At 41.4% G+C, this 15,882-nt stretch overlaps 1 protein-coding gene across 3 annotated transcripts in view; it reads left to right on the top strand.

Annotated features, from left to right (window-relative positions):
* trmt11 (tRNA methyltransferase 11 homolog) overlaps nt 1-15,882 on the top strand; it is an 84,271-nt gene that overhangs the window by 46,708 nt on the left and 21,681 nt on the right. For 2 of the 3 annotated variants that reach the window (XM_067983801.1, XM_067983804.1), the window contains one exon: nt 800-920. In XM_067983801.1, the coding sequence (XP_067839902.1) occupies nt 800-920 (121 nt within the window). Of the gene's footprint in view, nt 1-799; nt 921-9,270; nt 9,347-15,882 lie in introns of those variants that run through there. The other variant, XM_067983803.1, reaches the window with a different exon arrangement.

Here is a 15,882-nt window from a genome sequence, read left to right as displayed (position 1 = left end):
TTAATGCTATCAGCTATCTTGGGAGCTGATAGGAGTGGGGGGAAATTGGATGATCAGTGGTTGGGTGGAGAGGGGACCAAATGCACAGGAATTGGCTCTCTTGGAAAAGATGGGTGGGGGGGGCGGTGTAGTGGAGGGAGAAACTGCAAAATGAATAGGAGGGTTGTAATTTTTTTCTAAAAATGTAAGTGACATAACGGGCTATGTCCTTAGCTACTCGTGCATTTAAATCCCTTAAAACCTTCACTGCAGTGCTCTCTGATATACTACTACATTGTTCATTACTTTATCATTCAAAGGAAGCAGCAATGATATGTGCAAGTATTATTGACTAAGTATTTCACAATTGTAAACAATTTTACAACACCAAGTTATAGTCCAACGATTTTATTTTTAATCCCACAAGCTTTCGGGGGCTTTCCCCTTCCTCAGGCGGTGTGGAAGTTGTAAAATATTGTAAAATTGTTTACAATTGTTAACCCCAGTCCATCACCGGCATCTCCACATCATAAGTATTTCACCACAGACCAATTCAGTCTCTTGCTTACAGTCAGCAGGTGGTGTTGACTTTCATCCCATCCGTTTCAGCTGGATTCAAAACCAGGTCTCTGAAGTGAAAGGACAGTTTCTACCCAGTCCTGCCACAGATATCTAGGCAGGACTAGCTAATATATTTTTTTCTCAAACTGTCCTTCTAATGATGCAGTTCTTAAAGAGAGCATTATATAGAGGGTTTTGACTGTCCAAGAAACAGGTTACTTACAATGATTACATGGTTTTCTCCTTTTTCTTGTCTCAGATACTCCGAAGATGTTATTCCCCAGCATCCTTGCCTGAAACTTATTAGTAACTGTGAACAGTCTCTCACAACGCATACGTCACGACAGTTAATAACAATGGAAAAGGTGAAAGAATTTGAGGTATGAAAGAAGTACTTTTTTATCCTTTGTCCTTACCAGCAAAGGGGTAGGGGAGTTGTCACGTGAAGTGCTTAATTTTTAATGGCGAAGGAAGAGCCTATTGGATAGGGTGTGCTGAATGGACTTCCTTATCTGTATTTATCAGATGATATGGGTGGATTTGCACAGTTGTGATTTTATTTACATTTTACGCTCAGTTTTGAGAAAAATGATAATGTAGATGAATACAAATTATTTAGCTTGCATGATTAGAGACGTCTATGTTTTTCTCCAACATAGTGGCTATGTGGATTGTCCTTAAACTAGGGTATTTAATTCTGTGTTGATTAATACCATTTCAAAAGAGCTAGATGAATATTTAGTTGGGACCATTAAGGAAAGTTACAAGGATAAGTGCACACAGAGATGATAAAATGCTGGGAAATGCCATTCCAAGGAAGACAATTAGTGGTGGATAAATAAAGTCAGGTATTCCAGAACAAGAACAGAAAATACTGGAAACACATAGCTAGTCAAGACAGTCTCTGTGGAGAATACAGACAATCTTGGCTTCAGATTTCCAGCATTTGTAGGTTTTTGCTTTTTATTCAGATATTCTGGAATTTTGTTTGATTTCATTTTGAGTGAGCAGAGAGAAACTTAGTAGGACTTTTCCTCACGAGACTAAATGGGACAGCTGGAGCTCATGATAGAACAGAGTGTACATGGCCTGTGGAAAGAATGCTTTCATGGGCCAAATGGGCTTTTCTTGATCAGTGTGTTCTTATTTTCCGTCATAAATATAACTGCATGTCTGTAATTCCTAGCTACCTTTTGCTTTGAATATTTGTGGCTGAAGGTTTGTGCTCCTGTCTACAAAATAATTGGATTTCTGTACTTTTGTTTGTTTTTCTCTTTTCCCCCCCGCCCCCCACACTCATCTTCCAGCCCCATTTATTGCAGCCCATGGTGCTACTGCTTGTTCAGACTATAATTAATGTGAAGCATACCAAGAGGTGTAAGAGACCTCCCCCACCCACAAAAAAAGTGGGCATTTCATCCATTTGGATGAATTCTTAGTCAAATGTAATTGGAGCTGTATTTTTATGTGATGCTTGTATTAACTCAATGAAGCAAGTTGCCTCAGGCTTCTTTTCTGCTTTGCAATTCAAAAATAAGATTTCTTTATTAAAAATGTAACTGTATCCAGCAGACGCCGTTTTAATAGATATATAGCATGAATCTCGATAGACACCTGTGTAAAGCCAATCTTCCCTACAATCACTGTCAGCGTTTTTAACTTTAACAGGGTTCCATTTTAATGTGCCACATTCTGCACCATCGTACTGCAATGAGAAACTCCTTTGTTTCTCCATCAGTGGGTACTCTGATAGTTTGTTTTACACTGCAACCTTGTTGGGCTCTCTGTATGTTGCAGAACACATTCAGCGAAGGTGCTTCTGTTTTATACTCCACTGCCGGTCCTGTGGATTCCATCTATTTTTATTATGGGGCTGATTCCATAGCACAAGAGAAACAAAATAGTTCACAACTTCATTTTTGGCTGTTGGACCTTCTTCCACAATTGAGGAAGGTCTTTGCAGGCTACTGTTGACTACACTAGCTAAGCCCATACAAGCCAGTAAGAAAGCAATATCTCTGAAATTCCTTGGGCCCACTGTGCCGATGTAAGTGTGGTGGAGTGGGCGCCGCTAAACTCTGCTCCTGACCATGCTGCAGTATGCAGGGTCAGGGCAATGCCATCTCATTTAAATATTTTCAGCAGGTACTCGCCCAAGTATGGGTGCAACTTGGGTGTCCACTAGAGGAGAGGCATGGATAATGCGGTGCCAGATGACCAGAGGTGAGTTTTCTCCCCTCCGCCCTCCAAAAAATGTAATTCTTCCTGTGATTGTCCTTCCCCTGCCCTCTTGTGAGAAAGCTGCTCAAAAAATCTGTCACAGTTACCCAAGAAAAGCACTAGAATAGGAACATAGGAACAGGAGTAGGCCATTCAGCCCCTCGCGGTTGCTCCGCCATTTGATAAGATCATGGCTTATCTGTGATCTAGCTCCATATACCTGCCTTTGGCCCATATCCCTTAATACCCTTTGGTTGCCAAAAAGCTATCTATCTCAGATTTAAATTTAGCAATTGAGCTAGTATCAATTGCCGTTTGCGGAAGAGAGTTCCAAACTTCTACCACCCTTTGTGTGTAGAAATGTCTTCTAATCTCGCTCCTGAAAGGTCTGGCTCTAATTTTTAGACTGTGCCACCTACTCCTAGAATCCCCAACCAGCGGAAATAGTTTCTCTCTATCCACCCTATCTGTTCCCCTTAATATCTTATAAACTTCGATCAGATCACCCCTTACTTAACCTTCTAAATGCTAGAGAATACAACCCCATTTTGTGTAATCTCTCCTCGTAACTTAACCCTGGAAGTCCGGATATCATTCTAGTAAACCTACGCTGCACTCCCTCCAAGGCCAATATGTCCTTCTGAAGGTGCGGTGCCCAGAACTGCTCACAGTACTCCAGGTGCGGTCTAACCAGGATTTTGTATAGCTGCAGCATAACTTCTGCCGCCTTGTACTGTAGTCCTCTAGATATAAAGGCCAGCATTCCATTAGCCTTATTGATTATTTTCTGCACCTGTTCATGACACTTCAATGATCTGTGTACCTGTACCCCTAAATCCCTTTGGGCATCCACTGTTTTTAACTTTTTACCATTTAGAAAGTACCCTGTTCTATCCTTTTTTGATCCAAAGTGGATGACCTCACATTTGTCTACATTGAATTCCATTTGCCACAGTTTTGTCCATTCACCTAATCTATCAATATCGCTTTGTAATTTTATGTTTTCATCAACACTGCTTGCAATGCCATCAATCTTTGTGTCGTCAGCAAACTTAGATATGAGACTTTCTATGCCTTCATCTAAGTCATTAATAAATATTGTAAATAATTGAGGCCCCAAGACAGATCCCTGCGGGACTCCAGTAGCCACATCCTGCCAATGTGAGTATTTACCCATTATCCCTACTCTCTGTCGCCTTTCGCTCAGCCAACTTCCTAACCAAGTCCATACTTTTCCTTCGATTCCATGGGCTTCTATCTTAGCTAACGGTCTTTTATGTGGGACTTTATCAAATGCCTTCTGGAAGTCCATATAAATAACATCCATTGACATTCCCCTGTCCACTACTTTAGTCATCTCTTCAAAAAATTCAAGCAGGTTTGTCAGGCACGACCTACCTTTCACAAATCCATGCTGGCTCTCTCTGATTAACTGAAAATTCTCGAGGTGTTCAGTCACCCTATCCTATCTCGCTCCTGAAAGGTCTGGCTCTAATTCTTAGACTGTGCCCCCCTACTCCTAGAATCCCCAACCAGCGGAAATAGTTTCTCTCTATCCACCCTATCTGTTGCCCTTAATATTTTATAAACTTCGATCAGATTACCCCTTAACCTTCTAAACGCTAGAGAATACAACCCCAATTTGTGTAATCTCTCCTCGTAACTTAACCCTTGAAGTCCCGGTATCATTCTAGTAAACCTACGCTGCACTCCCTCCAAGGCCAATATGTCCATTTGATGGCATTGCAAGCAGTGTAGATGAAAACATAAAATTACAAAGCGATATTGATAGATTAGGTGAATGGACAAAACTGTGGCAAATGGAATTCAATCATCTCAGCCCCAGGACATTGCTGCAGGAGTTCCTCAAGGCAGTGTCCTAGGCCCAACCATCTTCAGCTGCTTCATCAATGACCTTCCCTCCATCATAAGGTCAGAAATGGGGATATTCGCTGATGATTGCACAGTGTTCAGTTCCATTCACAACCCCTCAAATAATGAAGCAGTCCGAGCCCGCATGCAGCAAGACCTGGACAACATCCAGGCTTGGGCTCATAAGTGGCAAGTAACATTCGCACCAGATAAGTGCCAGGCAATGACCATCTCCAACAAGAGAGAGTCTAACCACCTCCCCTTGACATTCAACGGCATTACCATCACCGAAACCCCCACCATCAACATCCTGGGGGTCACCATTGACCAGAAACTTAACTGGACCAGCCATATAAATACTGTGGCTACGAGAGCAGGTCAGAGGCTGGGTATTCTGCGGCGAGTGACTCACCTCCTGACTCCCCAAAGCCTTTCCACCATCTACAAGGCACAAGTCAGGAGTGTGATGGAATACTCTCCACTTGCTTGGATGAGTGCAGCTCCAACAACACTCAAGAAGCTCGACACCATCCAAGATAAAGCAGCCCGCTTGATTGGCACCCCATTCACCACCCTAAACATTCACTCCCTTCCCCACCGGCGCACTGTGGCTGCAGTGTGTACCATCCACAGGATGCATTGCAGCAACTCGCCAAGGCTTCTTCGACAGCACCTCCCAAACCCGTGACCTCTACCACCTAGAAGGACAAGAGCAGCAGGCACATGGGAACAACACCACCTGCACGTTCCCCTCCAAGTCACACACCATCCCGACTTGGAAATATATCGCCGTTCCTTCATTGTCGCTAAGTCAAAATCCTGGAACTCCCTTCCTAACAGCACTGTGGGAGAACCATCACCACATGGACTGCAGCGGTTTAAGAAGGCGGCTCACCACCACCTTCTCAAGGGCAATTAGGGGTGGGCAATAAATGCCGGCCTCGCCAGCGACGCCCACATCCAATGAACGAATAATAAAAAAAAATTATAGACTCCAGCATTTTCCCCACAACAGATGTTAGGCTAACTGGTCTACAAGTCCCTGGTTTCCCTCTCTCTCCTGTCTTAAAAAGCAGAGTGACATGTGCAATTTTCCAATCTAGAGGGACAGTTCCTGAATCTAGAGAACTTTGAAAGATTATAGTTAGGGCATCTGCAATGTGCTCACCTACTTCCTTTATAACCCTGGGATGGAAACCATCTGGTCCTGGGGATTTGTCACTCTTTCGTGCTATTATTTTCTTCATTACTGTTGCTTTACTTATGTTAATTTTATTGAGTCCCTGTCCCCAATTCAATATTAGTTTTCTTGGGATTTCCAGCATGCTATCCTCTTTTTCTACTGTAAATACTGACGCAATGTAATTGTTCAACATGTCCGCCATTTCCCCATTGTCAATGACAATATCCCCACTTTCAGTTTTTAAGGGGCCAACACTGCTCCTGACCACCCTCTGTTTCCTAATGTAACTATAAAAGTTCTTCGTATTGGTTTTGATATCCCTTGCAAGTTTCTTTTCATACTCTCTTTTTATAGGAGAGAGACGAGCATATTTAGCTATCTACGGGAAGCCCAGTGTAAGGTTGGCTTATGGTCACTTTGAGTTAATTGTACGAAAGGAAAATATGCGCTCATGCTCTTGATATTCAGAGATTATAGTCATGCAGGAAAGGGTGCACTTACTTTGTGTTGATTTGGAATCTGGATTTTCAGCAAGTGGTACCCCTTTCTTTTAAAGTTGAGGGGGTTAACGGGTGGAGCTCGCAATGCTACATGTGTGTCATCTATTGTACATTTTTTAGGAGAGCTGGGGAATTTATCCAGTTTGCCATGACAGCAAGGCAGCAGCCTGATAGCAGTGACGGAGCCAGCGGGGGTTTGTGGGGGGGAGTAGATCACCCCTCCGCCTCATCATTTTGAGGTCGGCCAATGTGACTTTGGAGGACCGCCTCCATTTTGCTCCCAGGAAAGAGTTGAGCTGACTGAATGAATGTCCAGGCAGCCACAAGGGTGGTGATACACAAATTTCTCCGTGGCTGCTTGAAATGAGCACGTGGTATAAAAATGAGTGTGGTGATAACGTCATTGTAGCTGGGTCAAAATACCTAACAGCAATGTGGGAGAACCTTCACCACATGGACTGCAGCAGTTCAAGGTGGCGGCTCACTACCACCTTCTCAAGGGCAATTAGGGATGGGCAATAAATGCTGGCCTTGCTAGCGACGCCCACATCCAAACTTTCACAGCAATCTGGACAAATTATCTTAGCCATGGGTCTTCATATAGTAGCTGGCACAGCTCTCCTGTTGCCTCTTTGGTGCAGCTCACTGTTCTCATACTGGGATCCTCACTTAGGTCTTCGTAGGATCTCTGTGACCTGTAAATTCTTTGGGCGAGGCACTAATATTATTCTCCTGAAACTCTACCTCACTTTCCTTTTCTCCTTACTGCTCTGCTCCTCCTCGTCCTCTATTAAAATGACATACAAGAAAATGCTCATAAGGAATCCTATAGGTAGTGCTCAGAACCTCTTACTATGGATTGGGGCGAAAAAATCCCTGTGGTCTTAGGCTATCAGAAGCAAGTCCAACTCAATTCAGGTGCAAGGCAAAAAAAAAGGCTTTAAAAGCTCTTTTGTAACTCTAGCAATTCTCTTGAAAGTTTCTTCAAGCTCCAGATTCCAAAGTAAAAGACTTTCTCCAGTATCAGTATCTTTTACTTTGTTCTAAGTAACATTTGGTGCAAGGGAAGCACAAGGCATGAAACTTGGGGACTCCAGTGCCATTGCTGCCAATTGTAATATATGGTAATGAGCTCCCAGCAGCATCGGTGAGGGCACATATTGATGGCCTCAGATCGGATCGGGAACTACAGTGCAGCCATTATGGGGAGGAAACCCGATGGAGAACAGCTAATCTGCACCCCCCCCCCCCCCCGAATGCACCCCCCCCCCCCCCCCCCCGAATGCACCCCCCCCCGAATGCACCCACAAAGCTGTCGGTATGCTGATTTTACAGTAGAATCTCAACAAACACGACAAGTAAGTTCTGGGCATCTGTCTCTAATGACACTAAATGCACTGTGTTTACAATGACACTAACTGCATTGTGTCTCTTAAGACACTAAATGCACCGTGTACATAATGACACCAGAGCATTTGAAGACTATGTGCATTTTAAATTTTATTAATAGTGTAATTTTGAAGTAAAAACAAAAGCTTCATTTGGAGAGTTTAGATTTATAGGGTTACTGAAACTTTGCATCATTTAAGTATATGTTTCCGTGAATGAATCTTGTTTTAATTTAATTTTAAAAAAATCTCTTCTTTCCCTCCACCAGCACTAGTTTATCTAGATGCTGGTTACAAAAAAAAGGTTGATGTAAGATGTGGGAGTTGGTTGCTTATCCACCTTTGCATCTGGGGAGTGGTGCATAGCACATCTGAAAGAAGCAAGGGAAGGGTTAAGCAAGTGTTGCAAGTTATTTCAAAAATGTATATTTGGGATTTAAGACTAAATAATAATGCAAAATAGACATAATTTTGCATTTAAGACTGTGCGATGGTCCCCACCGCATATAGCAGGTACGTTCGTGTGAAGGCAATTTGCCCGCTATACACGATGGCCGTTATAACATGGTAGCGTTATTTAATAACATCTTTAAAATAAAATTTAAATTCATTTCAATTTTTAAAAAGCACGGAAGGAATCTTCATCCTCTACTTCCCGCTCTGTATATTTACAGTGCTGTTACTCAATGCCTAAATGACAACAGACAAAGGAAATTGATCATGGAGAGATTTTAAGATAATGATGAGGACTTTGAAATCTCACTGTCAGCTCTTCCTCAGCAACTTGGGTTGGAGATTCAAGACCTGGATCCGTTTGAGGCGGTCAGACTGTCATGTTCATTTTAAAACGGAGCCGGAAGATGTCCAGCTCAGCAAGCCGGCAAGAAGGGCTTGCAGCAGTGGCAGAAGTTCTAGAGGCCACGGGGGGTTAGGACTTAATGACAGGTAATCGTACTTTAACAAGGTGTGAGCAGCTGCTTGAACTGCCCAAAATAGTCGGCGCACTTAATACTGTTTAAGCGGCACCTTTGTAATTGCCGCCTTTGGTAATGGCAAATGGTCAACGCATTTGCCTAATATAGGCAGCTGTTCGGGATAAGCGTGGACGGAGTAAGTGGTGGCGACTGTAGTACAAAATATGCACTATTTTGTATTCTGGAGTGGTTTAATAAAAAAAAGTTAAAAGATTGCTGGACAAAAACTAAATCCAATTTTCAGTCTCTGATTTCAGACTGATGTAAACATCATAATTGAAATAAATGCAAGCCCAAATGGCAGTGATGGTAAAAGTAATGCTGCTATTGTTTTTGACAGACTTGTTTATGTTCTGTATAGAAGAAAAAGATCCCACTGGCCATTTGAAATGATTTTCTTTCAAATTATTTGCTGACAGGCACCACATTCTTTTGTTTTAAAACCAAGATTTGGCAGTACTTCATAAAAATTGCACTTGTTAAGACTGAACGGTAAAAACTTTGTGGGGCTGAAATTCTGCTATCAGCACAATTGAGGTTTTCATGCTGCTTGTGGAGCAGTGCCACTAACTGCCTTGACATTTCTACTCCAGCTCATGTGAATAATCCAGCATAGCTGCCAAAGCAGAGAGCAAACCCAATGAGACAAGTGGAAATTCTGACCAGCAGGTACAAATTAAGATATCTGCTCAATAAAAGGAAAGTGCCTGCATATGTGAACAAATATTTATTTTGACTTTTATCAACATCCAAATGAATTTCAAATACCTGTTAGCCTTGGCCAAGGGACAGAGAGAAGTATTAGGCAGAAATCAAGTGAAAGAAAACTCAACATGAAAGCGCAAACAGCTTCTGTGGGGAAGTGAAGGAGGGTTACAACACTTGAGCCCCTGTTTGATTAATAGCTAAATGGAAATGGCTTTGCATTAGGTCCATGTGAGAAGGGCTGTCCAATTAGACATTTCAGGGCACCTTCCCCAGAGAACAGCAGTGCGCTATTCCTGGAAGCAGGTGGTAAGGAGGCTCACTGCTGTGCACACTACCTGCAGGACTTAGGAACAGATGTAGATGACGGCACACTTAAAGGAAACTGTACCCAATAGTACCATGCATAAGATAAGAACATAAGAAATAGGAGTAGGAGTAGGCCATACGGCCCCTCGAGCCTGCTCCGCCATTCAAACAGATCATGGCTGATCTTCAACCTCAACTCCACTTTCCTGCCCGTTCCCTACATCCCTTGATTCCCCTAGAGCCCAAAAATCTATCTTTCTCAGCCTTGAATATACTCAACGACTCAGCTTCCACAGCTCTCTGGGGTAGAGAATTCCAAAGATTTACAACACTCTGAGTGAAATCTTGTGGATGACCCAAAGGTTGCGTTTTGCAAAGTGTTTGCCAGTTCCACATGTACTCTTCATCCATGCTAAGGCCTCACACAACCTTACAGCTGGTTCTTTTCATCTCATGCAAAATTACGCATCCGGATGGCACATCTTCAAGATGCAGTGTGGAATTGTAAACCTCGCCCCACACACTTTTCAAGGCCGTAACACCACAAATCATTTTAGAACAATCTAACTACATGATGCACAGTCACTTAGTGACACCCAGGTTGGCATATGTTCATATCTGTCATTTTGCATGTGCTCCTCGAATTTCCAACCTTGAGAGATGACTTTTCTGCTGGTACAACCAGATGCCACCTTGAGAGCACAATCCCAAACTGCAGAACGGCATCGCTGATCAAGTGTAGGTACCAAAGGTATCTCCATAAACATTTTTTTTTATTCGTTCATGGGATGTGGGCGTCGCTGGCGAGGCCGGCATTTATTGCCCATCCCTAATTACCCTTGAGAAGGTGGTGGTGAGCCGCCTTCTTGAACCGCTGCAGTCCATGTGGTGAAGGTTCTCCCACAGTGCTGTTAGGAAGGGAGTTCCAGGATTTTGACCCAGCGACGATGAAGGAACGGCGATATATTTCCAAGTTGGGATGGTGTGTGACTTGGAGGGGAACGTGCAGGTGATGTTGTTCCCATGTGCCTAAGGAGGTTTGGTGGGGTCTCTTTGATCCACCTATGTGGGTAATGGTAGGTGTTGCCCAGGCAGAATACCCTAGGCAGCACATTGGCAATGCTTTTGCAGTGCAAGGCCTCTGACTCCCCAATTTCCACTCCTTTGCTTGTACCATCACCGCATGGGAGCAGCAATTCAGCCCCTATTTTCAACCCTTTTGTCATCTCCTGAAAAATGATTTTGAAATAGCTGGTTTATGTTTGGATAAATATATAAATAGTAACTATTGGCTGGTTTGAGGGGAGTGTCATTTTTCTTCAAGTTCACACTTGCAATTAAGATAAAGTAATCAAACTGGTGCTTGGTGATGGTGATTTACTAATACATTGGGCACCTGAACTGATCTGAACAGGCAAGTTGGAAAGATTCCAGTCATTGCTTCTAATGTGTTATCTGTGTTACTATATCAATTGACACTCCGAATCCTGTATAAATTATACCAGTCTCTGATGAGTGCACTTCATAGAAGCTGAACATTGGCAGCCTTACTCTGTTTCATGGGTAATGGTTGTTTAAAAATCTGTCTTTATTTATATATAAAAAATAAATTACCCTTCAATGCTGTTTCAGACGTAACAATTGATTCCAACACACTGTGTTCTTGAGCTTTTTGTATGAATTCCCATGTGTTTCAACAGTAATATGTGCTGGTTGTTAATATACTGTAGGACATTGGATGGGCTGCAAACACTTTTTAGTTGACCTAACACACAGAAAAAATGTCCATTGAAACAGCATAGTGAAAAACTGTTATGATATAGAGGCAATGGTTACCTGAATGTGTTTACCAGTCAATAATAATCACGGGGTTTAGCTAATGTTCTAAATTATTAGTTATTAATTAATAAAGATTGTTATCTGAACTTGAAGAATAGATTATAGCTTTGGAATTTACTCTCTTCTGGGTTATGAAAAATCTGCTCAAAATGTTTCCTGTACCTACAAGCATGTACTGTACAATGTGGATGCATTGGATTTAACATAAATTTTGTGTCTCATCAGACCATTTATATTCCTTATCTCAGTTTTACTGAATTGATCAGTCTATTGAATCAGTAAAGCAATGTAGATATGGCGCTTCAGCAAAAATGTTGAATTATATATGTATATCAGAAGAGCACTTTACGTCACATCTGGAAAAATACATTCTTTCATAAATCATAAAATAAGTTTAAACAAAATCTGTTAGTTGGCGTTAGTCTGTATTTCAGTTATTTATCTTGCAGAAAGAAGAGTCTAAGTAAGCCATGCTGCAAATGAAGTATACATGATATATGGACACTAAATGTATTAGAAATATCAAAATTAGCATAGCATTAACATTGAATTTGTATTCAATGACAATCTATTAAGAACCAGAAGTACCATATGGAGAAATGTAAACAAAATACTCGATCAAAAAACACAACCTGACCTCCCTGGAAATCAACGAAATGATGAGGCTGATCAGAGTTCTTTTCTCAGAACCACACGATAATTACATCTCAGCTCATCTTTCCAGAATGATCTTAAAATCTGGCATTGCAACATCCAGATGGTCCTTAAATGATTACCTTCACTACTCTATCTGGGAGTCCATTCCAAGTGTTGATCACTCTTTGTGTGAAGAAGAACTTCCTCATGGCACCCCTAAATTTACCTTGTACTAGATTGAAGTTGTGGCTCCTTGTCCTAGTCTCACAATTTAAGTAATTTTCTGGATTTATCTTTTCTATTCCATTGGCTATCTTATCTATTTCTATGAAATCAGCTCTCAGATGCCTACTTTCTAGGCTGAAATGCCTGATTCTCTTCAGCCTTTCCTCACAACTCAAACCTCTGACACCAGAGATCAGTCTTGTGGTTCTTCTATGCATTACCTCCAATGCTTGAATGTCTCCTTTGTGTCTTGTTGACTATAACTGGAAGGTGAGGTCTGACCAGAGCACTATACTGTTTGGCCATGACTTCCTCTTGCTTATACTCTACTGTTTTGGCTATGTAGTTCAACATTTTATTGGCTTTATTGATTGATGCTCTGAACTGTTAAATATGTTGAGCATTAAGTCTAACAAGAATCCTAGGTTATTTCAACACCGTTCATAGGATATGTGTATTATCTATTTTTCCTTCCGATGTGCAGTACTTTATACTTGACTGCATTAAATTTCAACTGTTATTGTTCTGCCCACACATATTTTGTTCAGCTCATTCCATAATTTCTGATGGGTGTCGTAGTATTGTGGTTCTGGTTGTGAGTTCAAATTCCTAGGCAAGTTGTGAAATTGAATAAATCTGTAATTTATGAACTAGCCTGCAAAGTCCTTGTCACTAACATTTGAGGACCGATGACCAAGTTCGGAGGGATGACCCACAGAGCAAAATTCTGACATAGTTGTACTCAGAGTCATATCTGTCAGCTACATCCCGAACCCCCTCCATCACCATCCCTGAATATGTCCTGTCCCACTCTCAGAATTGACCCAGTGGTATACAGTCAGGTGCGCTTGGCCCTGGAAGCCCTCAACATGAAGCCATGAAGTCTTGTGAGGCAACAACTTAGTGAAGCTCTCGCACAGTTCTGCATGCTGAACACAAAAAGAAGCAGGCTAAAAGTTCCAGAAACAATGGCTCAGAGCAACACTCTCAGTCCTTTCTACATCCAGTCGAGAATTTCGTGCAGTTCAGTACTTATCGATTTTAGGGCAAAGTCAGGTCTACAAGGAGCTTCAATCGGCTGATTGAAGCTGCCTGAAGTCTCCACTTTCTGACTGCCTTCCGTAGTTGTGAATGGTGCAATTAGCCGATTGACGTCTTTATCGGCAGTTCACTATTACGGGAGGCAGTCGGAAAGTTAAGGCTTCAGGAGCTAATTCATTGCTACAACCTATTGGCCCGTAAATTGCTCAGAGTGGCGGACTAACACTGCTCGCCGCTCCATAGATTTATACTAACCTACTAACTTACCGCAGTCTTTACTGGGAGCACTTCCTCTAATAGGAAGCGGAGAAGAGCCCAGCGTTAGCTCCAGTGAGGCTTGGACCCATGAGAGGAACAAGAGGATCGATCTCGCCCCTCAACCAATCACATTGCAGCATTTTTGACAAGCTGCGAACAGTTTCTGCAATCTAGAATGTAAAATCCAAGAGGTGAAAGGTACAACACTAAAATCATCTGTAAAAACAGTTATAGACAGCGAAAGAAAGAGGGTAAGAAATAATTGAATTAAATAAAAGAGACAAAGAAAAAGTAAAAAAAAAAGCATTTAAAAACATTTTTAAATTTAAAGTAAACATTTTTTATTGACCAAAAACTATTAAAATAAGGAGTAATGGGACGCTACATTTTTAAAAGTTAATTTTTAGTTATTTGGCAGTCATTAAGACTTAGTTTAGACTTGGTATTTTTAAGCTTACCTGTTTTGTGGTGATATTAGTTACTTTCCAGCTGGGCAGAAGAGCAAGTTGGCGCTGGTCCATTGATTCTGTTGATTGCATTCCGCAATATCACTTTGAAATGAAGCTGACAGATCACCAGCGAACCAGGAAGAACAAGTTCCGGATTTCCACGTTTGTCTGCACATGTGCAAATGCCGGAACTTGCTCTTTCATTTGGCCACTATCAACGATGGGCGCTGTTGAGCTCACCGTTCTTTTTAAGCAATTTCCGGCCCATTATGGTTTTACCGTCCACCACATATAGTGGGCAAATCATGTTAGCACGAACGTGCCTGCTATCTGTGGTGGGGACTGTATTGCCCCTGCTGCAACTGTCTGTTCCCTCTCCCATATTATAGTTTGCCCCCTTATCCTTTAGTTTTTATTTTACTGCAGGTCTGATGTCCATTTGCTTGCCCAAATCTTTGTTGCCTTTCGTTGCAGAGCATTGAAAGTCATACGTTACTAGTGCAAATTCCATCACGTACTGTTCTGCTCCTAAGCACCCTAAAAATATTGGGCTTATTCTCACTTTAGCCCTGTTGAGACTCTCACCATTACTCTTTTCTTGGTTAATATGTTCTTGTGACATTATTGCTGAGTTCTTAATCTTTTCTCAGATATTTAACTTGATGTACTTGCACTTAAGTTTGTTATTTTTGTAATATTACTATTCGGTTGCATATAGTGTGATGTTGACTTCAGTTTTTAAATTTTTTTAAATTATTCGATCATGGGATGTGGGCGTCGCTGGCGAGGCCGGCATTTATTGCCCATCCCTAATTGCCCTTGAGAAGGTAGTGGTTACTTGTATTACTTGTATTTATTCTCACATTGGCAATCAAGTCCTCAGTTGATATGAGCTCATAGTCAGCAGGTTCTGTTGTTGTATTTACTGGAGGTGGAATTTATACTGTTCTTGTTGACACTAGAAAATTGTTGAATATGTATTAATTAAAAATGTTTTCTGCTGTGGTAGCACTGTTTTTTGTTGGAGTAGCTGACGCTGTCTTTTAAGAATTAGGACAGGGTCCCTGAGAGTGTCAATATTTGCAGGGGTCATCCGCAAAGAAAAGTTTGAGAACCCATGCATTGTGAGGAGAATGTCCTTGAGGCTGCGAATAACTTATGTTCTAAGTTGTGTGATACAGAGTGATATTGCTACCACAGGGTGCAAAGTGGAAAGTATTTAATTCTGCAACATGTCCATTGCCTCTCTTAGTAAATACCACAACAGTAATCTGTGTAATGTATAAAAATTATTCATACAGGCCACCGTTGACCCTGAACAAGTTTATAAGATGTGATCAGAACAAATTTACCACTTATTCTAAATATATTTAGCTTTATGTTGCTTTTGTTAATTATAATCATTTTATGCTGAATGTGCACTTGGCATCAACATTATTGTGCTCTAAATCTATCATATTTTGTTAGAGTTTTGAAATTAACCATTTCTCCTGCTTCCAGTTTTCTGTCACACATGATGTAGGCTTAAATCCAGGCTCTCAAAGATATTCTCTGTCACATCTTGCTGTTGCCTGCTTTACAAATAAAAAATAATTTTGAATCCAATTTCCACAGTACATGTGTTAAGTTAACAAGACTAAATGTGTAGGGCCGTCATTGACCAATGTCATACTGATACAATGCTAATCTATTTTAATCCTCATTACATCTTTCCAACTCATTAAGTACTTGCATAGCCCAAAG

Source organism: Heptranchias perlo, chromosome 5, assembly GCF_035084215.1.
Source record: "Heptranchias perlo isolate sHepPer1 chromosome 5, sHepPer1.hap1, whole genome shotgun sequence".
Taxonomy (NCBI): domain Eukaryota; kingdom Metazoa; phylum Chordata; class Chondrichthyes; order Hexanchiformes; family Hexanchidae; genus Heptranchias; species Heptranchias perlo.
Note: the sequence above shows the minus strand (reverse complement) of the source record. Positions and strands in the feature narration are given on the sequence as shown.